The sequence below is a fragment of the Canis aureus genome, chromosome 22 (assembly GCF_053574225.1).
Source record: "Canis aureus isolate CA01 chromosome 22, VMU_Caureus_v.1.0, whole genome shotgun sequence".
Classification (NCBI taxonomy): domain Eukaryota; kingdom Metazoa; phylum Chordata; class Mammalia; order Carnivora; family Canidae; genus Canis; species Canis aureus.
The window spans coordinates 25,158,433-25,185,714 of NC_135632.1; the positions used below are offsets into that span (position 1 = coordinate 25,158,433).

Sequence of the window (27,282 nt, forward strand, 5' to 3'; positions counted from 1 at the left end):
AGATTTTCCTACAGGGGACAGAGCTATGGGACAACCTCAGCTCTACCTTCAGCCTACCTCCTGATAGGCCTAAAAGGTTGTAGCAGAGTGTCCCCTCGGTTTGGGCCCCCACATTTTCCAATGAGTTCAGGGGATGGGTACTGGTTTATTCCACCTAAAAATAAAATAAAAAATCGAGTCAAGTCAAATCAAGCATAAAATAAAACTTAAAAATAAAATAAACATACAGTGAAATAAAGCATAAAAACAAAATGTTACCCATTAAGACATAAAATTTAAAAGAAAAAAATCAAAGCATAAGATAAAATCAAATATACAATAAAACAAAATAAAACTAAAATCAAACAAAACATAACGACCAAAAAAATACACTGACATAAACTGAAAAAAATATAAATTCAAGTAAGGCAATAAAATAGACACCAAAAAAAGGCAAATAAAATAAAAACCAAACAAAATAAAGCCATAAAATTCATCCTATCATATAAATTATATAAAAAATCAGAACACTAAAGAATATACCAAAACATACACTTAAAGCTAACATAATAAAATATAAAAAATAAAGTAAAATGAAATTGAAATGGACTAGAAAAATAATTCCCCCAGGCTGCTTCACCCTCAGAGCCACTAAGCTACCAGCCATCTATTACAACTCTCTCCTTCACCTCCTACGAAGGACAGGGATCAGAATCCACATTTTAACAAGATCCCTGGAAGATATGTGCACACATTAAAATTTGAGACACACTGTTATATGCCACTGGATTCTGTAATCCATATACCTGGATATAGGAATAACAATAACTCTTCCTTAAAAATTTTAAAAAAATAAAAAAACAATAACTCTTCCTTATATATGTACAACACTGGTGCTTTCAAAGTCCATCCACACATGTATTTGAATGTAGGCTTCACACATAAGGAAGAGACTGTAATTCTCATTTTGGTAAATGAGAAAAGCCAAGAGGTTAAGTGGAAAACCGAGGTCTCTTAGTCACCAAAGGAGAAGTTCCAGATAAGAAAACAGCACTGGGCTTGGCACAGCATCAGGGCAATGACAGCTCAGGGTTTTCAGGAAATGCGGTGAGGGTGCCCTCTAGAGACCTTCCAGAGGACAGACTCAGTAAGGGTAAAGGTGCACACTAGGCTCTAGTAAGTTCCTCTCCCCACCTCACTCAGGGCATCCCCAGTGCTTACTTTTTAGAAGGTTCAGGAAGGCTTGTGTGAATCCCTGGGCATAGGCTACTTCTGGGCCTGAGATTCCCTCCAGGTGCAACAGGTGCTGCTCAGAGGGAAGGCTGGCCACACCCTCTAGCTCGGCCAGCTCGTGGGTACCCACGCCCTGGCCCAAGGCCAGCACAAATAGAGTGATGCCCTTGCACTTGGCCTCCAGGGACAGAGTCCGTAGCTTCTCCTGGTCCCAACTGCTGGTCTCACTGGCCACGATGGCAAAGAGGACCTGCACCCGCCTGGGCAGAGGGGCTGCCAGGAGCACCTTCTCCAGAGTCCACTCCAGGGCATGTCCCAGGGCGGGAGCTCCCTGCAGAGGGTGACCCAAAGCCTCGCGAAGGTACCTCCGCATCTGTGTCTTTTGGCCATAGGATGTCAGGTGGAAGCCCTCCAGTACAGGGGGGAGCCCTGCACCCGGCCAGAAGTCTGGAGTTGTGTGCATCACCAGGGCAGCACGTGACCCATGGGGGGACACGCCAGGCTGTGCAGCCACCTCTAGGTCCTCGAGCACGGCATCCACTAGACTCAGGGCCGTGCGGTACACATCAGCCGGAACGCCATAGGAGCTGTCCACCACGAACGCAATGTCAATGTCCCCTGCCAGGGGTCCTGGCATGCTCTGTACACACTCTGGGGATGGTCTGCACTTGTCTGAGGAGGAAGCACCAGGAGAGGCTGGGGTTACCACACTTCCCTTCCCCCTTCCCTTCCCCCTTCCCTTCCCCCTTCCCTTCTCCCTTCCCTTCCCTTCCCAGCAAATACATTTCCAGACTCTCGGTAAGAATGGATGCTGCTGAGTGCTACCTGCATTGTATTGACATAGTGAGCTCGTGGGCAATGTAAGCAATCATGCCCATTTTTCAGGAGAATGAATTTAGACAATCTAATGCTACATTTAATGTTTTTAAACACTAGGCTGTGGCATTCTAATCCCTAGGTTCACAGACACCTGCCTGGTTCAGTCCTGGTTCTCTTACTGGATGTGTGGCCTTGGGCAAATTATTCAGCCTTCCCCATGCCTGTTTCTTCATCTGTCAGATGGAGATAGTAATGATAATAATAATAGTATGTACCTTATGAAGTTGTTTGTGAGGTTAAATAAAAAATGAGTCAAGTACTCAGAACAATGCCTGGTGTGTAGTAAGAGCTCAAGCTCAATGAATACCAGCTAGGTTTATGCTTCTACAGGAGAAGGAACTGCAACCCAGACCATGTGTCAAATCATTTGATGGCTGTGAAAGCAGTTCATCAACTGTAACATACTCTACAAACAGCAGTCACGGTATGCGACTCAACTGAAGTTCTCAGGGCTAAATCTCTCATAGCAGTGTTAGGTCTAAGTATGGATAGAGTAGAGGGAACAATTCAATTCCCTTTTTTTCAATTTCACCTATAGGACTCATTCTGGCCCCAGTTGCCATGGGTGCGGATGAGAGCTCTCTACACCTGGGCATGCATGGACTTTAGCACAAAGTTCTCTCTGGCACAGATTAATATGGAGTGCAGGTATAGTGATGGAAGCTAGAGACATTGAAAGACTTGCCAATATCCCACTAGTGCTCAATGGCAGTTCCAGGCTTAGAACCCAGGATTCTTGACTCTTAGTTCAGAGGTCTGCTTGCACACTAAGTAAGGAACATAAGCTAAGTCATCTACAGGAGCCCGGTAGGACAAGTAAAATAAGCAGAGCAGACCAGGGATAAGACAATAGGGATGGAAGGGACTGTGGGACACTCACAGACACTTGCCCCCATCAAAAGAGGTCAGCCAAAACTCAGTTCGGGCTGATTGTGGCTACGAAGGAATGCAGTATCTGTGATTTTTAAGACAATTCCTAAGAAAAACTGGAAATCCAGACTTCACAGGAATTCTCAGATTCTAAGACTCTGCACATATTCAAGTAAATACACATCTGCAGGGAAGATCTGGCCAGTGGCCACCAATGAATTCATCCTGTTCTAAAGACATCAATCTGATCATAAATGCTGTCCAGGCTTACCATAGCAGAGGGTACAATAGGCCATGTGCTCCAGGTCCTGCTGAATCTCAGTCTCCCATACAAACAGATGAAATCTGTTGGTTCCATCCGCCTAATCCAAACACATATACAAGTTTATCAGTAGCTAAATTAAATTTCAAGTCATGTTTTTCATGCTTTTTTTCTAATTGAGATGAGAAAGACATTCATATATTTTTAGAGATTTTATGTAATTATATACAGATAAATAATTTAGTATTACCTATTACAGTTATTATTGTCATTTAGTTCTCTAGTTCTAACCTAGACGTTAGACTATCATCGCTGTGGGGACATGCGGGTCTTCAGCCTCAAATGTGTGCAAAATTCAGCCAGTGTTATGTTGTGTTGGAATGAAGTTCAGGGAGTTGAAGATTCAATCATTTATAAATTCCATAAATGTTTAATGATTGTCTGCAGTATGAAAAATGCAGTGTGGTGGGAATTATTAACACAAACAGGCAGACCCTCCAAGGAGATGGCCATATAGGTCAAACACCATTAAAATGAAAAGAGATAGATAGGAAGGGAGGCCTCTCTCACATAGTCTAGGTGTTCAGGGCTGGTACACACCAAAGCCAGAAGACAAAAGTGAGGAAGACTCGGGGAAGGGAAGACTTTGGAGGGATGGCAAATCTATTTATGTCCTTCCTTCAGCCTTTCCAATTATGATTAATGTAATAATTGATATCAAAGCTTAAAAGCAAACTATTAATAACAATAATAAATCCAGTAAGTTCATGTGACAACTAGTTAATCAACAATCAACTAGTTAATCAACAAACCTACTCCCTCTTCTTCCTAAGGCCTTCTTCCTAAGGTCTTCCTAAGGTAGACTGTCCCTTGTAATTAATTGGGACCACAAGTAGGGGCTAGCCAATGCCATGTAGGTAGATAGATACCATTTCCAGTGCATGCATGATACTCTGTGTGTGCACATCTGCCAGCCAAAGGTAGAGGATTCATAAAAAGGTTTTGAGGCCCTTCTGTGTGATGGGTCCATTGATAGGAGCCCAGGTCTTGAAATGGCTACACAGAGCAAAAACACTACTCCCCTCCACACCCACATCAAAGGACCCATGTTCACTTGTGAATGATGGCAGAACTAATACTTTATTATGTTAAGCCACTGAGACTTGGACATGAATGGTTACACAGTTAAGTTTCCCTGACAGATGCAGATAATTTGCAGGACTTCCACCTCATGATGAAATTCAGAATGCTGTCAGATTATTTCTCTCTGCATGTGAGGTTGGATATCTAAGATTAGTCATGTACATCACGTTGTCTGCTCTCTGTCAAAACATGAAGGACAGGGCCCCACTGAAGGGCAGATTCTCCTCCTTCATCCCTGTGGCCAGGACCACATAGGCTCTGGAGCCTCCTCTGGAATTAAGGGGCTAGGGACTAGAAGATGTCACACTACCCTCAGGGAGAGAAGATGGGCAAAGGTTACTTTGGAAAAGGATTTTCTATAACTTGTACTCCTTACAGAGCTCTTCAATCTTTCTGTTTGGGACTGCAGCATACCCTCAACTTTAGCTCTCAGAGTGAGCTTACTTGAAAGAAATATCTATGTGGAGAAAGAAATATAAAAAGTTGAACTTTAGTGCATGCTAATGCAACACAAAAACAACATGGAAACTTTCCTAAGACTCTTAAGAAGAAAGGCAAATGTATTCTCTCTTGTTCCTCACAGGGTTATGCTTTTTCCTGACTTAGAAATTCATATCAACCAAGACTGATTAAATAGCTACTAAATAAAAAATTTTAACAAGCCCTACAGAGGTACAAAAATGACAGTCACCCCTTTTAAAGATCTTAAATCCTAGCAGGAAGGATGGATAAACAATTTTCAAGAAAGAAAGAGGTCCAATGATATGTTTTAGGAACACAGGAAAAGAAGATTCATTTGAAGCACAAGTCATAGAGGGAGCCTGATGATGATAGTGACATCTGGCACTTTGGGAAGAATGAGTAGGATACTTACTTAGTAAAGAAGCAGGTGAAAGAATTACAGAGTGGAGTAACAGCATGTACAGAGTGGAGGAACAGCATGTACAAACCAGAGGCAGATAAATAGTTGTTTATAGAATTCTCCTTAGTGTTCCCACTCCCCAGAGATTAGAGAACACCCTCCTCCACTGTGCAGCTACACAGCATATTTGATACCCTTGAAACCCCCTGCCAGATGAAGGAGGCTGACATGAAGAAAATGTGCAGAGTTGCCAAAAGTCAACATTCAGATCTATTCCACATGGTCATCAGATCTGAGTACTGACCAAACCAAATTAATCACCTGATTAATCACCAAGGATTATAGAGAACAGTAGAGGTACGTACATGGCCACAAATCACATGAGGCCATTTGAAATGCTGCTGAAATCAGGATTCACAGCAGTGTTCCAGGAGCTATAAGAAAACTGAGATAACCCTAGGAGCATCCATTTTATTCCAAGCATTGTGTGGAAACGCTAAGTTCGGGTACATTATTAAGTCACAGGAAACATAGGTGAAGTGTGTTATAAGATGCAGAGTTTGTGTGGATTTTTAAGGTACTATGAAAGACGTCAAAGAAATTCAAATATCCCCCCAAATTTGATCCATGGGAAGAGTCTAATGTAGCACTAACAGATTCTGTGGCAGGATCCCAGGTCCTAGTCCTTGATCTGCCTAAGGTCTTTGATGTGACCTTGGACAAGGCTCTGGCACCTCACATTCCTCAGCAAGAGAGCTAATAGTCTGAACAAATGCCACAAGTTTTCTTCCTGTTTCAACACAGCCTGGTCCTAATTTCCAGTCTTCTGTATTTGCCTCATGTTCAGGACACTGTGTTACCTTTTCTACTCTGAGCAACCCAAGAGGATGTAACTCTTCCATCTGTTGTCTGCTTATTGGAAAATTACCAAATTCAATTGAATTGGAATAGTTACAAAACTTACATCTTTTTAAAAACTTCTCTTAGGAAGAATAATTTTATGATCACACTTAAAATCTTTACTACTCTTACAAAAATAAAATTGTGGGAACAAGTACACAAAAACACAATGGAAGTCCATAGGGAACTATGATTCAGTATAGATTCATCTGTGTCTACTTGTCATTAACAAACCTCTTATTACTTTGAATTTGAACTTGCCAGCATGGTCCTAGTCATTGATAAGGTAAGCAAGATAATTCCTGGGAAAGCTCATGCAGGGAGTGTGGGAGGGAATCCAGTAAGAAGAGAGGAGAAAATTGGCTCTGTGATTCTTACTGCAATTTCCCATCAGTCCAGAGATGGAAATTTTTAAAATAGAGTACCTTAAACATAGACTAAGTGATCTGCTTGAGGCGCAAAGCCTTATGGCAGTTTGAATCAATGCCTTTGGCAATTCTCTCAACCAACTTCATTCCTGAATGTCCAGCTATGGTCTGTTGGGACTAGTTGTGTAATAAACACAGGAGTGTACGGAGGGGAGAAGACATGGCACATAGATTTGCATTAAGGTCTTCTTTTGTTTCCTAGATAGATATTTTTTCAAAGGATTCAGATAGCCCTTAAACCCTCAATTTTTAAAGAAGTCCTCATGAGTTCTGAGCTACAGAGACTCACAGGGTTCAATCCAATGTTTCAGCTCCTGTATAAAGCTGCCAGGGTCATGGGACAATGTTCTTTCCTGGGACTGAGCTAAGGGAGGCTCTTGGCTTGGATGGATGGGAATAGAAGGGAAGAAAGCAAATGCTGTGGAGGAGGATTTGCCTTGGACAGAGGGAGACTTAACTGGACCCTAAGGAGGGAGGCTTAGAAACCATCTGGCTTCCAGTTGAGTCAAGAACTTGGAGGACAAGGGAAAATAGGCAAGGTAGGGAAAGAGGCAGGTAGAGAGAGTAGTCACACAACTTGTGACAGATGCCAGGAGCCTAAGTCTAGCCCCTGCTCCTTGCAGCTGGCATGGTTCCATCCCACCAAGACTGCGTGAAACAGCTGCCTCTCCCTTGGACTCTCCAGCTAACATCAGGGGTTGGCATTGGATTGAGGTGTCAGGTGGTAGAGTGGGACTTGGGAACCTGACAGACTGGAATGCAAATTCCAGGACTATGCAGTCTAAAACAAATTGTTTACCTTTGACTTTCCCTTACCTCACCTGGGAAATGCAGATTATCATTATTAACTTGTGGGACAGTTACAAGGATTAGACCAACACTCCTCAAACTTTAATAGTCATGCAAATCATCTGGGGTCTTGTTAAAAACACAGAGCCTAGGATCGTGCCCCCATCAGGCTTCATGCTTAGCACAGAGTCTGCTTAAGATTCTTTCTCTCCCTCTCCCTCAGCCCCTCCCCCTGCTCGAGCAGGCAATAAATAAATAAATAAATAAATAAATAAATAAATATCTTATTTTAAAATGCAGAGCCTAATTAATTAGATCACGGGTAGAGTCTGAGATTTGGCATTTCTCATGGACCTGGGTAATGCTCATGCTACTGGTTCTGGGACCATATTTTGAGTAGTGAGGGGTTAAGGTGAAAAAGCATGAAAAACCATATAGCATGGTGGTTAGAACTTGATAGGTGCTTACTAAACAGAAGCTATCTAATCTTTTTTATTATTATTATTTGACAGAGAGATCATGTGCATACATGTGAATACAAGCAGGGGGAATGGGAGAGGGAGAAGTAGACTCTGCTGAGCAGGGAGCCTGATGCGGAACTCGATCCCAGGACCCTGGGATCATGACTTGAACCAAAGGCAGCCACTTAACCAATTGTGCCACCCAGGTGCCCCATAAGCTGTCTAATCTAATAGTCACTGGGCAAAGAGGCACTCTTAAGGTCCTTGAAGAGATGCTAATAATAGTGGCTATCCACCAAATATACACATAGAAAGTATCAGTCCAATGTCCCTGTAGGTGCTACCTCTTAGAACTCTTATAACAAATCTGTGAGTTTATCCCCATTTTATAGGTGAATGAGTTGAGGCCCCAGTGCCAAGAAAATGTATCCAGATAACATATGGAATAGAAAGAGAGTGTAAAGTCTCATTGCCTAATTCCTACCCTTGGTTGCTGATCCTGGCCTTAGAGGAGTAACAATCTAATGGAAAGCAACAACCCAAAAGGCCTCAGCAGTAGCTTATCCATGGCCTCTGAAAGAGCCTCTCCAGGCAACCCAATATTTTCTTTAAAAGAAAATAAAAGGGGAAAAAGTCTTCCTTTAACTATTCTAAATCCTGAAATTATACCAAAATTTAAAATTACCCCCCAATTTTTTTTACCTCTCTTAATGTTTCTATCTTCTAAAGCTGATTTTTACTGTCTCCATGATAGCCAGCATTCTTTGGATTCTTCTTTTTTAATACACAGAAATAAAAAATAGGACTAGTTCATAGATTTATCTCATAGTGTTGTAAAGATAAAATGAGTTAATACATGGGAAGAATTTAGAACTTCTAAACCCTCTTCCCCTTTTTGACTTTTGAACTCAAAATCTCATTGCTAATGGGAATTCCAGATCTTAAGCAAGTTATTTAACTTCTCTGTGTCTCCATTTCATCATCTGAAAAATGGGCCCATAATAACAGTTATCTTGCTGGGTTGTAATAAGGATTAAGTGAATCAATAAGTGGAAAGATCTTAGCACAGTGCCTGAGTCAATAAACGTGAGCCATTTTCCTAGGTACCATTTCAAGGGAACATGCACTAGAATTTTCATAAAGAAAAATGAAATTTGAAACCTAGCACTCAAATTGCATTTTCCCTATAATCCTCTGCTTTTTAACTTTAAAAAAATGGAGCAAATATTTTGAGACACACACAGCCAATTGGATCCAGGCACAAATAGTCCAATGCTGCAAAACTGGTATTTTTAGGGCTAACTTCTTAGCCCTACTAAGCTACTCAATGAATGTCTTTTAAAAATCTTTTAAGTATGCCCTCACAGCCTCTGAATCATGTTTAAATGGACTGAGAAGTTAGGGCATCTGTTTATACAATCATTTCAAATTGAACAACTATCATTTTTCAGAAGGGGCATATGGGCGTTGTTCTGTGAAATAAAATAGCATAGACGTGAAAGACAAAAACCTCACAAAGAGTCAAAGAGATTCCTCAGGCAGATAATTCTGAAGACAAATTACAGGATATTCCTACTCTCCTAACAGAATCCCCCTAAGGATAACACACGGAGTAGAGGGGAGGTTAAAGGTGGCAATAAGCCCAGTTATGAAGAGATGAGGATCTTTCTGACAGGCCCTGAGAAGGGAGTTGTCATGTTTATGGTTTCTCTCCTTGCCCGTGTCAACAGAAACGAGGTCATCCATTACATTTGAGCTGGAAAGCACCATTTAGCACCATGTACCATTTCTACATTGTTACATTTAGGAAACAGAATTGGTTTCCAGCATCTTGGGGCCAGAATATCCCCAAGAAATAGAAAGAACAGAGACAAATGATGGAAATGAGGTCCAAGTATACTGAAGCTGGCAAATACTTTTCACATACCATTATATCCTGTAATCTGGAACCCAAAGCAACTAAGAGGGCAAGAACATTCTGACTAAATATTAACACTACATCAGATCCCAACAGTCTGCCCAGGATCCTTTCAGAGAGCCACACTGACAGGCATTTGGGGGACATAATTATATCCCCAAGGATCACTCTCCAAATGTTAGGAAAATGCCTTTTGTTTGTTCGTTTAAAGATTTTATTTCATTTATTTGAAAGAAAGTGGGAGAGAGAAAGAGAACACAAGTCGGGGGAGGAGCAGAGGGAGAAGCAGACACCCCAGTGAGCAGGAAGCCTGCCATGGGGCTCCATTCCAGGACACCAGGATCATGACCTGAGCAGAAGGCAGATGCTTTTTTTTTTTTTTTTTTATGATAGTCACACAGAGAGAGAGAGAGAGGCAGAGACACAGGCAGAGGGAGAAGCAGGCTCCATGCACCGGGAGCCCGACGTGGGATTCGATCCCGGGTCTCCAGGATCACGCCCTGGGCCAAAGGCAGGCGCTAAACCGCTGCGCCACCCAGGGATCCCCAGAAGGCAGATGCTTAATCGACTGAACCACCGAGGTCCCCAGGGAGATGCCTTTTTGAAAATATATCATTACACCAGTAAGGGAACTAGATAACATCCCCTTGTGACCCTCTCTCCATTTTAAAGCTGACCAAAATGAGACTTAGAAAGACGAAGGGGCTTTTCCAAAGGCACTTCATCACTGATGAAAGAGCCACTCCCTAATTTTAACTGTTATTTGATTACACCCTGCCTTTATGAATCCATTCAGGAAATTATTGACAGCCGCCCTCTTGCCAACCCATATCTGTCCACACATCCTGCTGGACAAGAGGGATGTAATAGCAAACAAGGAACTCATCCTCTGCATCTTAACTTTGTTTCTCAAAACCGAAGGTATGTAGTCTAATAGTTTGCAAGCCATCACAATTTTACCTATTGATTCTCAGAAGCATATTCACAGTTGCGACAGTATCTGTCACCTACCATTTCTCATAAGAGAAAATTAAATGGTTGAGCACAGCTAAATTAATTAGCTATTTAGGTTGAACCATATGACATTTTCATTTCTACAGGTCTAACACAGTTGAATATTGGCAATGTCACATGGTTCAAACTGACATTCATAAGCATCCTGGAGTCTCTTAAATGGAGAACCACTCTTTTTTTTGATAGATCATCCCATATATTCCATGTGAATGTGTTATGTGAATTTCAGTTAGAAAAGCCAAGTCTGGAGAATAGGTACATAAATTGTGATATACACACTTAGAATAGATCAGAATAGTAGTAAAGAAGAATAAGTTACCCATATACACAACATAGATAAACAAGGAGAACTGACATTACGTTGAGTGGAAGAAGCCAGATACAAAAGAGTACATGCTATAGGCTTCAATTGATATGAAGGCTCAGAACAAGTCAAACTACTTATTTTCCTGTGACTGAAGCCGGAAGAGCAGTGACTCTGCAGAGTGGATGGTTTGGGAAAACATGAGCAAAACTTATAGGATGTTGAAAGAGTTCCATATCTTGAACCATGTCTAGGTCACAAGGGTTTAAACATTTCTAAAAATCCATCCAGCTGTACATTTTAACCTAATGCCCTTTACCCAGTTTGTTATATGGGTATGTATTTTATACCCCAAGAAAAGAAGGGAAGGGAAGGGAAGGGAAGGGAAGGGAAGGGAAGGGAAGGGAAGGGAAGGGAAGGGAAGGGAAGGGAAGGGAAGGGAGAAAGAAGGAAGATTCTACAGACCTTCGTGATATAATTTAGCGTAGTGGTTAAGCATAGGCTCTGAAGGGAAATAGTATTAGTCTTGCCAATAACTAGGTTTTTGACTTTTGATGGTATACTTAACCTTTCTAAGCCTCAGTTTTCTTATCTCTGAAGCAGAGATGTATAGTAATACCCACGTCATAGAGTTTTGGGGATATTAAATAAATTAATGTTTGTGAAGCACATAGCACAGAATAAACACTCAAGAGTGGCCAGTTAGTACAACACTAGTAGCAGGGTCCCTACTGAGGACACCTGCTTCCCATGCATACACATTGATTTCTGGAGAATTCTTCCTCTGAAGCTTTCACTCAATGTGGTTCTTGATAGAGGGATAAAAGCAGGTACTAAGCCCCCACCTCCTCCATGGCTCCCCCGCTTACCCACAGGGCACTGGGGAGGTTGTGTTCCTCCGTGAAGGTGATGACCGTAGAGGTGATATCCAGCGCACTGAGTTCCAGAGTGGCAGTGCTAAAGGCATCCCTACCATGAGTCCAGCCTGCCTGGAAGAACACAGCCACTTTCCTCATGAGAAGTCCAGAGCGCACACGTTTGAATACATGTCTTGCCACAAACCTCATGGCATCCCCGAGGTTCCTGCTGCCAGATGACCCTTGCAGGGGGATCCTCCTGACTGCCTGCAGGAGTGAGGGCTTCCCCTTGTGGTCTGAGAAGCGAATCAGGTAGTCTGTTTTGGCATTGTATGAAACGATGGCCACTCTGGCACCCGTTGGGCAGTTACTGTCACTGATTTCCATCTTCATTAACAGAAACAATAGAATGTTTCTCATCCTCTCAAAATCCGACTGGGAAACATCATTCGACATGTCCAAAGCAAAGACCACTTCACTAGGGAACACTGGGCATTTGGAAACACCTTGACACAATGGACACACAGATTTAAGGTTTTCTGTAATGCGTCTGAGCAGGTGAAGTTGAGTGAATAGGAAGATACATTACTTACCTGCTGAACAAGCTGGAAGGGAAATTGTTTTGAAGAAAAAAACAAGACATCGTTAGTTTATGTAGGCAGTGGTACATTTTCCAGCTGAGAGCCTTGATGTGAAAACCATCTCCTCTGAGAAATTCAAGCAGTGACCTTCTCCAATTCCTGCCTGAGTTTGGTAAAGACCTCTATTTGCTCCCGATATCTATTCTCCCTTTTTTTCTTTTCTTTTTTTTTAATTTAAATATTTTATTTATTTATTCATAAGAGACACAGAGAGAGAGAGAGGCAGAGACACAGGCAGAGAGAGAAGCAGGCTCCATGCAGGGAGCCGGATGTGGGACTCAATCCCGGGACTCCAGGACCACATCCTGGGCGGAAGGCAGGCACTAAACTGCTGAGCCATCCAGGGATCCCCTTTCTCTTTTTTTCTATAGTAGTAGATCCCCAGTCTGTGTCTGGGCATATGGGTGCCTGGAATAAAGACTCCGTTTCCCATTGGGGGAGCTATCTTACTAAGTTCTGAATAATGGAATAAGAGAAATAGTAGAAACAACTTCAAAAAGATAATCTTCCCCTTTCCCTTTTCCTGCCAGCTGAAGCTTGATCAGTGTTTTGGACCATCCTATTCTGAATCTTTTTTCACTTAGTGTATGATGACCATGTATTCTTTTCATCAATAAGTTTAGAGCGGTATCACCTAGTTCATATAGATATGATATTCCCACCAAAATCTCTTTGTGAATAGCACACTTGTACATGTATCTGTGCCTCTCTGTTCAATTATGGTGCTAAACAAATCTCTATCATTATGGTTTTTGATATGCAGGGTCCAATTGCTCTTCAGAAAGTTGTACCAATTGACACTCTTACCAGCAATGTGCACTTTTATATATTTCCCAAATTTAGATAGAAAGTTTTTTCTGATCTTAAAAATATTTCCAAGTGGAGAGACAAAAGAAATATCTCTTTTTTTTTCACTGCATCTCATTTATTTTTCCAAAAAAAAAGTATCTCATTTTCATTCGTATTCTTTGACTTCTTATGAAGTCAAACATTTTTACAGGTTTTTTTGGTCATTTGTATTTTTTCTTCTCTGAATCTTCCATTAATATCTTTTGCCCATTTCTTCTCCCTTCCCTTCTATTCCCTTTCACTATTATTTATCAGACAGGGAGAAAGAACATAAAGACTGCTAACTCTGGGAAACGAACTAGGGGTGGTGGAAGGGGAAGAGGGCGGGGAGTGGGGGTGAATGGGTGACGGGCACTGAGGGGGGCACTTGATGGGATGAGCACTGGGTGTTATTCCGTATGTTGGCAAATTGAACACCAATAAAAAATAAATTTATTATTAAAATATATATATATCTTTTGCCCATTTTCAATCTAAGAGTTTTTAACACTAGGTTCAACAAATATGAAATATCTGTGCTTGTAGAGAAAAATGCTTGAGTAGGAACGATTGTATATATTTCAACATGTCAGAGTCAAAAAGGTTAGGTCCTTTGCTTGGGTCCATTGCTTATATTGTATATATTTTTCCTCATTTTTCGCTTTGCTTTTGACCTCACAGTGCTCTTCAATATAAAGGAGTTTTAACTTTTGACATGGTCACCTCTGACATTATCCTTTGTGGTCAAAACTATGGTATTATTTTTTTATGATTTCTAGGGAAAAAGACTCCAGAATCTCCTTGAACAGCAACTGAATGAGAATGGACAGAACACAGAGTTTGAATAAGCAGAGGAAAACTCAAGCACCCGAATTAAGCACTCTGCCAAATCAATGTTCTTTTCCCCTTGTTAGCGAGTGGAGAAATGTACATATTACAGGATACAAATATCCTGGAATACACTGAAGACACTAAGTAAATTTCAATCTGGGAGTGTGGCAAAATATTAAGATCTGATGATTTGTAATTCCATTTTTAAAACATAATGCAAATTTAAAAAGGACACATTTCTTATTGAAGTCTCCCTGGTTACTCCTCTTATTTAAATGGATGGGATTAAAATAACAAAACTTCTCTTTGTTTTGTGTTAAGAAGCACCTGAGATGCAGACATGCAAGTGTGCAACTGACATTGCCTTTCATGAGGTGTCACATTATAGTGGAAATTTCTTCACTGTTGAGATAGCATGCCTTTCAGCCACTTCATCACTGAGACCACATTGACAAAGATCACTTACCCAAAGGGAGACCAGCTGATATATTAATTTATAAGAGCCTTTCATGAGAGGGCACCTAGGTGGCTCAGTCAGTTAAGCTTCTGCCTTTGGCTCAGTTCATGTTCCCAGGGTCCTGGGATGGCCCCACATCAGGCTCCCTGCTCTGTAAGGGGTCTACTTTTCCCTCTCCCTCTGCGCCTTCTCCTTCTCATGCTCTCTCTCTCTCAAATGAATAAATAAAATCTTTTTTTTTAGGAGCCTCTCATGATAGACAATGTTACCTCCCAAATCTCAGTCAAATCCACAGGTCATTTATGTCCCTAGTCCATGATCATGACCTATCCCCACTTCACACCATGGCCCCCATTTGAGCCTTTCCCAAACAACTTACGGCACTTTTCTTGTATGACATCAATGATTTCACAAGGCTGTTAGAAAGATGGAGAAAGACAGAAAAGGAAAAATATTTAATTTGAAGCATATTCCTTCGTGACATGTCATCTGGATATTACTAGTGCCTTTCTGAAGCTTTTTAAAGCTACAATAGAAAACACAAAAATTGTAACAGCAGATGAAATGATCCAGAACTTACATTTCTAGATAAAATGGATATTTAAAAACATTTAAAATGTATTTTATATACAATAGAGTGCTCATATTATTAGTGATAGGTAAATATGGGGAACTTTTTAAATTTTTTTATCTGCCTCACAAAGCAATTCCTGGAACATTTCTTTAGAATGACTGCCAAGACAAGGACCCATCACACCTTTCTTAGAATTCTATTTTGTTCTTTTGATCTCTTTTGTTCTGTTTATCCTTTGATTCTATCACTTCTTGGTTCTCACTTGCCTCCACTTCCTTTCCCCCAGCACCAGTAGTATTTCTGTGCATGTGAGATGAAAAACCATCATAATTTTGAGATTGTTTTCAGGTATGTCATGAAACACGAAGATGTATTCTACCATATGTTGGCCTATAAATACTTTATAAGCAATTTTTGAACTCTGCAAAAAGGCATATTGCACAGGGGTAGTAGCCTCAAAGTCTTTCCCTCCATGTCAACCAGTAATAGTACTCAAAAACATCCAGAGTGCCTCCATGATGACTCAAAATACATTCTACTCTTTTCATTGATATGATTATAACATCTCAGAGGCAAGTCTATAAACTTAAAGTACTAAAAGAATTTGTAAGAGGAAAAACAAAAGAATCTTTATAGATTTCTCTTTTGTGAAAGCGTAAAGTCTCATGTGCTAAAAAGAATAAGGTTTAGAATTAAAATGTTCACCTACCGTCACATCTGCCAAACCTTTGGGGCCCTTGATACCCTAGAAAGAACAGAAATGAGTTTAAAATATAAGATTCTGAGGTCCAATACATTATTATCCAGAGTTGGCAAAACATTCTCACAAGGTTACCATAGTACAAATACAAATCCACCTTCTTCCCCTTCACTCCTGGCCCTGGAAATCTGATCCCTTAAGGAAGAAAGTCCAAGTTCCTAGGAGGTATGTCCCAAACCTCAGAGTCCACGATATCCAGGAATATGTTACATGAAGACCCTTAGAAGATCAGGTCATCTTGAGAGCAAGCCATAGTTTAGGATCCAATTCAGGAAAAGGCCTTTCAAGATCTCAGGATCATTCAGAGACAGTTCTAAAGTAGACTCCTATCATTCCCTATTCCTCCTTCTCAGGCTGCCTACCTCCATCCTATCTTTACTTAATGCTAAACAAGTCATTCCTGGAACCCTTTGAAACTATAGGCCTGCCTGAGCTACTCTGTGAGACTAGAGATCTTTGTTTTTATCTAGATTCTACAAGGTAGTAGTTTGTCTCCTCAGGCAGGTCACTATAATCTTCTCAGCCTTTGTTTTCTCATCTAAAATGAGCATGTGCATCCTTCTAAGATTTTTGATTCTATGACTTCATTGCTCCTCTACAGTAAACCCTACATTTAGTGAAACCACCAGGTTCAGCCCATGGCTCACTCACTGTACCAACCCTCATGAAATGACAGCCTAGCCTCATTGGACAAGGGGTGGGGCAAAAGGACAATCGCCCCCAAAGTCTTTCCCTTCATACCAAATGACCTCCCAGGGAACTTTAAAAAATTTTTTATCTGCCTCACAAAGCAATTCCTGGAATATTTCTTTAGAATGACTGCCAAGACAAGGACCCATCACACCTTTCTTAGAATTCTATTTTGTAAAAAAAAAAAAAAAAAAAAAAAAAAAAAAGAATTCTATTTTGTTCTTTTGATCTCTTTTGTTTTAAAGTCCCAAAACTTTAAAAATATTTGTGGACTTGCAACATTGTCAGTTTAGTTAAGATTATAGAATTTATATTATATAATATAATAATTCTATTTTTTTAGGGTTTCCTTCAAACCCTGTTTGCATAAATGCTGCTCATTTTGTTTACATTGATAAATTCACCCTCCAGTAAGTTTTAAGTAAAATGTTTATTAATCTCCAGTCACTTTAATATCTTCCCCATGTTCAAGTTAACAGTATATATTGAATAAATATACTGTGTAAGGACTTGAAGCTAATTGCCCTCTAAAGCATTCCCTATACAGATCCTCTAGTGCCTCCCTCTAGTTCATTCCTTCATTAAGATGGCTCTTAGCAAATCCTTATTCACTTTTACACAAAGGTTGAGAATAAAAGAAAGAAGAGTCCATGTTACCACTGGTCCTGGAGGGCCTTGGTCGCCTGGAGTTCCAATAAGTCCAGGAAAGCCAGCATTACCCTAAAAATATCCAAACCAAAGGAATAAGATTCTCTTCTTGAATACAACTTGATTAAAGCCATCAGACCCACTTTGAGATACTAAGTTATCATTATTTCTAAGATCCAGTGAATCTGCTATGGACCAGCTAGTTTATGAACTATATCAATTGAGTGGGACACCAAGACTAGAGAGAGAAAGGGTCTCCTTATGAAAGTCATCTAAATTGCCCCCTACATACCTAATCCCAGCCAGCATACCTAATCCCAGCCAGCATGTGGACATACACACACTTCCAAACCTAGTCTTAAAAAAATGATTCAATACTCAGTTTAGACTCCAGATCATATAATTAAAAGAATACAGGAAATATACACTGAGGGACTGACATCAAGAGAAAGGACAATTTCTTTCACCACCTTCTGGTCTTTAGAGTCCAAATAAAGGTATATGCTGACCATGCCTCACTGCTCGTCTTATAGGTATTTGAAATGACATAGCATTATCTACATGTAATTGATGTTTAATCCTTTTTTATTTGAAACCAGAGACATAAGCTTAGCTGAGGGGGCAATATTAGCCAGCAGCAAACCGAGTTAGGCATAGATCCATTTTTTCTTTATGTCCTTGCCAATATATGAAAATAACAATTATTGAATACCTAGATAATGAATATTCTCTTTCCTCTTTTCTGTACCAAACAATAGTCTATGCCTTTTTCCCAGAAGGCCTTGCTCTCTAATGTCTATTAGCTAAACACTATCAAGGTTTTAGATATCCACAGGCTTTTTCTGAAAAGAGCTGCCAGTGATTGCAGCTTTTCGAGATTGAACCTTTGGAACCTAAAGAATTTTTAATAGTAGGCTCTACAAAGCATAGTGAAAACACAGCTCAAAGTCCACCAGGATGGCAGCCACATTCTTGAGAGTCTAGTCATAAATTAGCTAAGAGAAAGTTAAGGCTTGGAAGAATCATAAGATATAGCAATTTTTGCTCTGTAGCTAAAACAATACTCTTCCAAAGGATATCCAGACTTATCATAGATATTGATCCTATGTAACTCCAACTTGGATTTTCTGTTATTATGCTTTGATGAGCTGTGTTTGCATTTACAAGATCAATGAGAGTGGTATTAAGGGGGCGGTGGGGGGGGTGAGGAAGATGTGGAATGTTTACTGCCTGAGGAGGACAAGAGCTCCCTGCTGAGAAGTCCATGAACCCAAGAGAATGTTCCTGTGAGTACTGTCATGATGTGGGCCTCTATAGACCTTGTGAAATTCCTTTGGTTCTTACCCTCCTCCCTCTGATTCCCTTTGCCCCCTTCTCTCCTCGGTGGCCTGGGTCACCATCTTCTCCCTTAATAGAATCAAAAGCAAAACCTTAATTTGAAGAAAAATAACTAGAAACAAATGATACATGCTGCATACCAGTTGTAACACCCAGAAAGATATCTTCTTACTTGTGCACCAGGAAAGCCAGGAAATCCAGGTTCACCCTAGTGTCAGAAATGAGATAAGGTCTTGTTTAATGTCATGTGATTAAGTCTTTCTTTGACATTCCTCAGAGAAAAATAAATAAATAGACTATAATTTTAAGAAAACAGACTCAAAACACATGCCAGGAAAAACAACTATAGCAACAGTTGTTATCTTGAGCTACTCCCAAGTGGCCATATTTTATTTCTATAATTCAGTGTGAAGCAACTTGCACATGATTTTTACCGATTCTAACCCTTTCTTCCTCTTTGCCCTTCTGGCAAAGGGAAAGATCCTTCCCTTCTTTGCCAGAGGAAAGGAGACAATGAGACTTATTACGTATTGTGTAATGGAACTTCCTTCTTAAGGATTTTTATCTATTGGTCTAAATAACCAGAGGTCTGAAAAGAACCAAAGGAAGGTGTACCAAATTGACTGCTGGGAAACAGGTGCTCATTGTCAGATCAAAGGCACCCTACAGGGGCACCAGTTGGTTAAGTGTCTAGCTTTGGCTCAGGTCATAATCCCAGGGTCTTGGGATAGAGCCCCACAATGGGCTCTCTGCTCAGCCTGCTTCTCCCTCTCCCTCTGCCCATTCCCCTGCTCATTCTTTCTCACTCTTTCTCAAATAAATAAATAAAATGTTTAAAAAACAAACAAACAAAGGCACACTACAAAGCAACTGTTCATTCAGCAAATATTTAGTTAGCACCTACTACGTGCCAGGCACTTTTCTAGATACTGGGAAATGAGCAGTGAACAGAACAAAGACCCTGCTATCATGGAACTCGCCTGTTAGGGAAGAATAAATATATGTCAGGGAGAGATAAATGCTATTCTAGAAAGGGCATTAAGGGATAAAGAATGGCATGGATGGGGTTGGGAAGGAAATAACTATTTTATATAAGGTGGTCAGACAAAGCTCTTGGTAATGGCTGCCTTTGGGCAAAGACCAGCATAAATTGAGGAAGCCAGCCAAACAGGTATCTGGGAAAGAGCATATCAAGCAGAGAAATGAGTGTGTGAAGGAGCCTGAGGCAAGAATATGAATGTGTTCCATGTTTGACAAACTCCGAAACAGAATGGCAGGAGAAGAGTGGGAGGAGATGATGTCAGAGAGTTCACAGAGGAGCCAGGTGGTAGAGAGTCCTGTAGGCCATGTTAACAATGGAATTAATTCTGAATGACATCAGGAGTTGAAGCTTGGCTTTGAGGAAAAGAATAACATGATCTGATTATTCATTTAAAAGATGGGTCTAGAGGTGCCTGACTGGCTCAGTCGGTAGAGTACGTGACTCCTGTTCTCAGGGTTGCAAGTTTGAGTCCCATGCTGGATATAGAGATTACTTGAAAATAAAACTTTAAAATAAAGAAATAAATATGGCTCTGGTTGCTGCTCAGAGGACTAATTAGATGAGGTGAGAATGGAAGCAAGGAGCCCAGTTAGGTGGCCTGGCCCAGAGGGTGGCAGGGTGAGAAGTGATGAAATGCCGGATTTATTTGGAATGTAGACTCACAGCATTTGTTAATGGGGAAAATATAGGTGAGAGCACTTATTAAAGATGGAGCAAGTGTCTGCCTTAAACAACTGTCAGATGGGAAGCTCTAGTCCCTGAGATGGGGATGGCTAGCAGAGGGACAGGTTGTCAGGGGAATTGATTTTGACTGACCGGATATCTGATGATATTAAAGGATTATTGTTAATTCTTAGGTTGACAGTGGTATGGTAGTTCTATTTATAAAGAATCTTTTAGAAGTACAACTTGAAATATATATTCATGGAATATCTGATACTTGGGATTTGCTTCAAAATAATTGGGAGAAGGATACATGCATGGCAGAATACATATGAAATAAAATAAAACTGGCCAAGGGCTTTTCATTGTTTGAGCTAGATGATAGATACATGGGGAGAGATGTCATTATATTAGTCTCTTCACTTGTACATATGTTTGAATTTTTCCATAATTAAAAGTTAACAAAAGAGGAAGGACAAAGGAAGGAGGAGTAGGAACAGGAGGAGGAGAAAGGAAGGAGGAGGAAGTTGTTTGGAGACATGCCAATTTTAAGGTAGAAACATGTTTAGAGTTTAAGAGATTGGTCCAAGCTGGAGAAGTACACTGGAGATCACAGGATAGATGATACTTGATGCCATGGAACTGGATAGGGTCATCTGAGAAGTAAGTAAAGAAGGGAATAAGAGAAGTACAGGAATAGAGCCCTGAGTCTTCTAATACTTAGAGGTCAAGAACATTCAAAAGAAATAGAGAACAAGGAGCCAGTTAAAACCAGGGAAGTGGTATGTTCTGGAAGATGAGAGAGGAAAGGTTTAAAGAACAAGCCTATGACCACCTTTGTAAAATGCTGCTGAGACTTGGAGTATGACGTGGGCAGAGAACTAACCACTGGCTTTAGCACCATGGTTTTTACCTTGACCAAAGCAGATGTAGTTGAGTGGGCAGAGCTAAGGGGTGAAGGTTCAATTGTCATCAGTTAGAGAGAACCAGAGGAAACAAAGTGGAGTTTCTCAACCTTGGCACTACTAATATTTTGGACCTGACTATACTTTTTGGTTGTAAGAGACTATCCTGTATACTATAGGATGAAAAATAGTATCTCTGGTCTTTATCCACTAGGTGGTATTTGCATCCCCACCACCAGTTGTGACAACCAAAACATTTCCAGACATTGCCCAGTGTACCCCGCACAGAGGGTAAAATTACCGCTGGGTGAAAACCACAGATATAGAACTACTCAGCCGCTAGGGAGAAAGAGGACAATGGGACTATGTAGTTAAGTGAGGAGTTTTTATTGTTTGATTTTTAGATGGGCTATTATTCCCACCTCTTTGTATACTGATAAGAATGATCTATGGAGAGGGAAGAAAATTTGATGATGAAGAAGAAAAAGGAGCCAGGACCTTAACGAAGCAAAAAGGGAATGGAATCCAGCCCATGAGAGACACAATCAGTCTTAGATAAGGGCATGGGCTCTAATCCATAGCAGTAGGAGGGAAGGCAGGGTACAGAGCCAAGTAGGTTAGCTTCTGTGGTGGTGGATGTATGCAGAGGTTCTCTGCTCATTTCTCTATTTCTCCTAATTAACAATGAAACAGAAAGCACAACTGTCTGCTAAAATGTATAAGAGAAAGCTGATCTTAGAAGTTTGAGGGAAGGGGAGAAGGTATGAAACAGTCAATTCAGAGAGGAGAGTGAACAGGCAAGGGGAAGGCAGCCAGCCAGCCAAGCAGCAATAAGCCCTGTTTAAAGTAAGGCCATTAAGCCTTGCCAGGAAAATCCCATGAAATGTGGACTGAATCTGTGTGTTTCACAACATTATTCATACCACAATAAGCATAGGCTGCCCTTGGATTTAGTGCAGGGCCAGGAAGTGGCTTAAAACATGGACATTTGAATTCTACCCAGGATTCCTCTGCTATGCAAACTCCCCACTAAAGATGAAAGACTTAATTTCCCAGGATGGGGCTCCAATGAGCTAGCTTCTACACTTAGATCTATCTCTAATCATGTGTGACCAGCTGTGGGACCACTGGCAAGCTACATCACTTCTCTGCACCTCAGTTTTCTCATCTGTAAATCAAAAAGGCTGAGCTAGATTATCACTGAGGTCCCCATTGTTCATTACTGCACAGATATTTGCTAAGAGCTTACGATCTTTGGGGCATTTATACCCATTAATTGTACTCAGGGCATTTTACTGATCGATAAAATGGCAGCAGTGCCATCAAGGGCAAGAAGAGAATTTCACAGAAGCTAGCCTGGAGTTAAGTAGCTGGGCATCCTTAAATATCCTAGTGATTTCTTATGTCATGAAGCAATAAACAGCAACTTGCAGGCTGAAGCAGTCAGGATAACTGTAGCTATTGCTATTTGCTGCTGTAGGAGTGTTCAAAAGCTTCACAGGACTTCCATTCTTCAAAACCTCTGTCAGCAATCCATTAACTACAATATGCTAAAATACCATCTTCTTAGGGGAGTAGAAATATTCGAACATACTTGTTGAGTACCTACTCTGTGCCAGGCTTGCCCCAGCAATAGAAAATTGGATAAGATCCAACCTACTGTCAAGTTCACCAACTGGAAGGTGGATAAATATGTAGGGATAAATTATAATATAGCCTCAGTGGAAAGGGGCTACCATAGAAATATGACCAATGCACATTAGAAACAGAGTATAGGACCACCAAATCTGCCCATGGAAATCTAAGAAGGCTTCTACAAGGAGAAGTTGATATGTGAGATGGTCTGAAAAATGAGTAAAAATTTTCCAAAAGAGGGAAATGGGTAAGGACATCCCAAATATAGGCAAGAGTGTTTGCAAAGGCAAGGAGTCAAGGAAGTTCCTGGCTCGGGTGGGAAGATCTGGCACAGGAGGAAGATGAGGAAAGGTGTTTGATCTTTAAATAAGGCAGTAACAGAATCAGCTTTTGTTTTCCAAGGAGGGAACTCTGGCAGCTACAGCATGTCATAAACAGCATTCAGAAACCATTTCTGGCACACCACTTGGATAATAAGTCTTATTCTAGTAAAATAAAATAAAAAACTATAGTCCTTAGCTCAGAATACTCTGTAAGGTAAGCCTCACCTTTTTTCCTTTTCTTCCCGGATGTCCATATCCATCTGGACCTAAAAGACCCTAAGAAAATGACACAAGATAAATAGTAGAGTTACCCAGATCAGTACTTTATTGATTATATTATCTGAACCCTTGGATTAATCAACAGTGCAAGGAAGTGGTGAAAGCAGAGGGGCTTGGTAGAGGCTTATCCTATCTCATAGGATAAACACTAAGCTATCTTTACAGGATAAGGAGAGGATAAGGGTTTAAAATTTTTAAAGACCATGGAATGAGTCCTTTTTTTTTTTTTTTCCAGTTTTTAACTCTTCAGTAAGATTCTATACCTCCGCAAGATGATATCATAGTTGTAGGAAGCCAAATCACCATACAAAATCCCCCTTGGGCTTTTCTTGCAGGATAAAGTAACAATAGCAGAAGCTCTAGAACTTGGTAAATCGCTAGATAAAGACAGACTTTAGGGGAAAAGATTGGGATAGAGGCAATGCAATTGAGTGAATCCGTGCATAGGATATAAACCCAGACAGACTTGAATTTTCATTCCATTTCCAAACTGGCTGTATGAGGGCCTTTGGCAAATTATTCGACCTAGTTTTCAGCTTCTTCATCTGTTAAATGGGGTAAAACACCACGTACATAGCATGGTTGCTGGGAAGATTGAGTGAGAGTATGCATGGAAAGCACTTTGCACAATGCCAGCTCAGAAAAAGTACTTGAGAACGTGGTCATTATTCTGCTGTTGATGGCAACCGTAGTAGTGATGATGTTGGCAGAAGAGTAATAATGGTGGTAGAGGTAGTGGTGGTGAAGGAGCCATAATAACAGTGGTGGTGGAGGTGATTGGTGGTAGTAGCAGTGGTGGAGGTGATGGTGGTGGCAGTGGTGGTGGTGGTAGTGGTAGAGGTGGTGGTGGAAGTGGTAGTGGAGGCAGTGGTAGCAGTGGTGTTGATGGTGATTTTGGTCATGATGATGGTGCTGGCAGTGGAGGCAGTGATAGAAGTGGATGCAGTTGGTGGAGGCAGTGATTGTTTCAAAGTGGAGGTGATGGTGATGCTAACATTATGAATATGTTGACGATACTACTGGGATCTTAGCATCTGTACACACACACAGTGTGTTTCCCATATTAAGGAGTGAATTCGGAAACATTCAGGTATTTTTTGCTGAACGGATAAAAACTGCACTAAACCACATAGTCAACTGCAAAGAACCAGTTTAAATTTTTAAAAATATTTTATTCAAATTTAATCTGCCAACATATAGTATAACACCCAGTGCTTATCTCATCAAGTGCCCTCCTTGGTGCCCGTCAAAACCAGGTTAAATTTTAAGCCTGGTTTAATAAGGCCAGGAAATACAGATCTCCTTCTTATGGCCTAAGGAGGAAAAGTTTGAAATGTTAGAAAATTAAAAAGAATAAGATAAAGAATATTGCCAAAGATGAATTATTGGGGGACAAAAAGGATGCAAATGAGGTTCCTTTGCTGTTATTCTAGCTCTCTCTGCTGAAGGACACACAAAGCCTCAGGCATCTACAACCCTAGAGACCCAAACTGTCTATTTTGGAGATATCTGCCTCTGACATTCCTGAATTGATACCTTCCAGAAAGACATTGCTCCCTAGGGAGAGATCTGCAAGAACAACCTTTGCATTATTTTAAATTAGGATATTTTAACAAAGTTAAACAGTGTTAACTTCATCATCTGGATTAAGTGTAGATGTAAAACACTACCTGTCCCAGATTCTTTTTGACAGTAATCCTGTTCTGTTCTTTCCCTTTCCACAATCAAGTCTGAGCTTTTTGGTCTGGTTTTTCCTTCTCCCCTTGCTAACAAATAAAACTTCAGTGCTGAGTATAAAGCAACATCAGGTTTTCTCCACTGTTGATGAAAGAAGTCTCAAATAAATAGGAAAAGACAACATTTTTCCATACCATAAAGCTCATTCCAATAAAAATGGTGAATTGAAAATAGTCATAAAATACCTAACCTACTCTTGTATTTAGAGGGATGACTAAGGAAGGTATAAATGCATAGCCCTGTCTTTGGTAGAATGATCTGTTGAAGTAAACCTTTGATGATCCATGGTCTCCAAAGGTTATTTCTATGCTCTGGGTAATTGAGCCCATGCACTTAAAAGTTTGCGATTCTGATTGCCTGTCTTATTTGTTTCCCTGGAAAAAAAATGTCTCATAGAACTTGTCTGTACTCCAAAAAGTCTCAAATGATTGTAAAACAGCTTTGTCAAACAGAAGAGGGACTTCCCTCTTCAACAACATGGGAGAAGACAAAGTAAATCCTGAGATGTCTTTAGGTTCTTTATTGACAGGAGGAGTTTGAGAATCTTTGACTCTTTAGATTCACAACAGCTCTGGTGATATCATATTTGTGTCCCGAATATTCATCAAGAATATCATCATTTTGTGTGAAACAAGAATGAATAACAAACAAGAAATTGAATTGAGTCCAAAACAGAGGAAATAGACTTACAGGTTGCCCTCTCAGTCCTTGTGGGCCCTGTGGGCCTGTGGCTCCTTCAACACCAAGCTCTCCCTTTGGCAATAAAAAGTAAACATGAAATTAATTTTCTCCTATGAGTTCATGCAATTTTATGTCATTTTCCTTAGAGATTCCACAGTTCCCCCATTCCAGGTTCTATTGGCATCACCATACAATCCAAGGTAAGTATCTTCCTCTAGACTTTGTTACATACAGATAACTAACAAATATAGTAGAGGTTTTGGCAAAATTAACAAAAACCAGGTACAAAGCAGTAGTAACAGAATATTATATTATTCTGGCTTTTTCTAAGTGTGAATGTGAGAAACTATATTTGTAGCAAATCCACATATTTATCTTTTTATTGGTATGTCTTTGCCTACTGATATAGGTGGCCATCTATCCATCCATCCTGCTACATGTCAATCTATATGGCTTTCCTACTCTATCAGTCCATCCAGCTATAAGGTAATTAATGGCCAGTCAATACCACCACCAACCATATCAGAAATTCCTGCTGGAAGTAGGAGAGACACGTATAAGAAAACCCAAGTTGCAATCAAAAAAGACGTGTTCTCTGACACTTACCTTCATTCCTGTTAGTCCAACTTTTCCTTTCGCACCAACTGGCCCTGGAGGCCCAGGAACCCCCTGCAACAAGACCAGGACTAAGATCACCTTGGGTGCCACAGAATTAACTGTCTGACTCATTATTATTGAAATAGTCTGGAACTGGTAATATACTCACAAATCACCTTTCATGTTTTAGTCAATTAATTGTATCCTTCAATATACAAAATGCTTCATATGCACATTTAACCTCTGGGCTGGCAGGGGGACGGGGAGGGGAGCGGAGGGAAGAGGAGGAGGGAGGCTTTCTGCGCAAGAGTCCATATCTACCAAGTACTGAGCACTGGAGCAATGATCTGGCTACTAGAGGGAAAAATACCATTTGATTAGGAGATTGGGAAGACAAACACCTGGACTTTCACTCCAAACAAAATATTACCAAATGAGAAAGAAAACAATCGGTTACAGGGCTAGACTTTTCCTAATCAAGAGTAAAAACAGAACTAGGGCATAGGCCATCCCAGAGCTGCTCCAAACCCAGATGTTTATCCCTAATTTAAATCATGTTGCTCAGGGTTTAATCTATGTCAAATGCTCCCATCATTAGGAGGCACTCCTGATCATCTGTCTCAGTGTGATCTGACTCTTCTAAGAACCACAGGGATTCTGGGTCAGGAGCAGAAGGGGCACCAGAGGGAGCCAAGCTGGAAGCCAGTTTAGACACTTACTAACCAGATGACAAATCATTTTTAATCTCTTGGGG

At 40.6% G+C, this 27,282-nt stretch overlaps 1 protein-coding gene across 1 annotated transcript in view; it reads right to left on the reverse strand.

The window, feature by feature from the left end:
* The window catches only part of LOC144293916 (collagen alpha-4(VI) chain-like), a 101,744-nt gene that overhangs the window by 9,987 nt on the left and 64,475 nt on the right, over nt 1-27,282 (reverse strand). The window contains exons 24-36 of the mRNA XM_077865240.1: nt 26,538-26,600; nt 25,941-26,003; nt 23,460-23,510; nt 18,839-18,874; nt 18,673-18,735; nt 17,338-17,400; nt 15,940-15,975; nt 15,036-15,072; nt 12,493-12,504; nt 11,912-12,405; nt 3,233-3,323; nt 1,201-1,884; nt 58-154 (exon numbers count right to left, since the gene is read on the reverse strand). Coding sequence (XP_077721366.1) covers nt 58-154; nt 1,201-1,884; nt 3,233-3,323; nt 11,912-12,405; nt 12,493-12,504; nt 15,036-15,072; nt 15,940-15,975; nt 17,338-17,400; nt 18,673-18,735; nt 18,839-18,874; nt 23,460-23,510; nt 25,941-26,003; nt 26,538-26,600 — 1,790 coding nt within the window. The remainder of the gene's footprint in view (nt 1-57; nt 155-1,200; nt 1,885-3,232; nt 3,324-11,911; nt 12,406-12,492; nt 12,505-15,035; nt 15,073-15,939; nt 15,976-17,337; nt 17,401-18,672; nt 18,736-18,838; nt 18,875-23,459; nt 23,511-25,940; nt 26,004-26,537; nt 26,601-27,282) is intronic.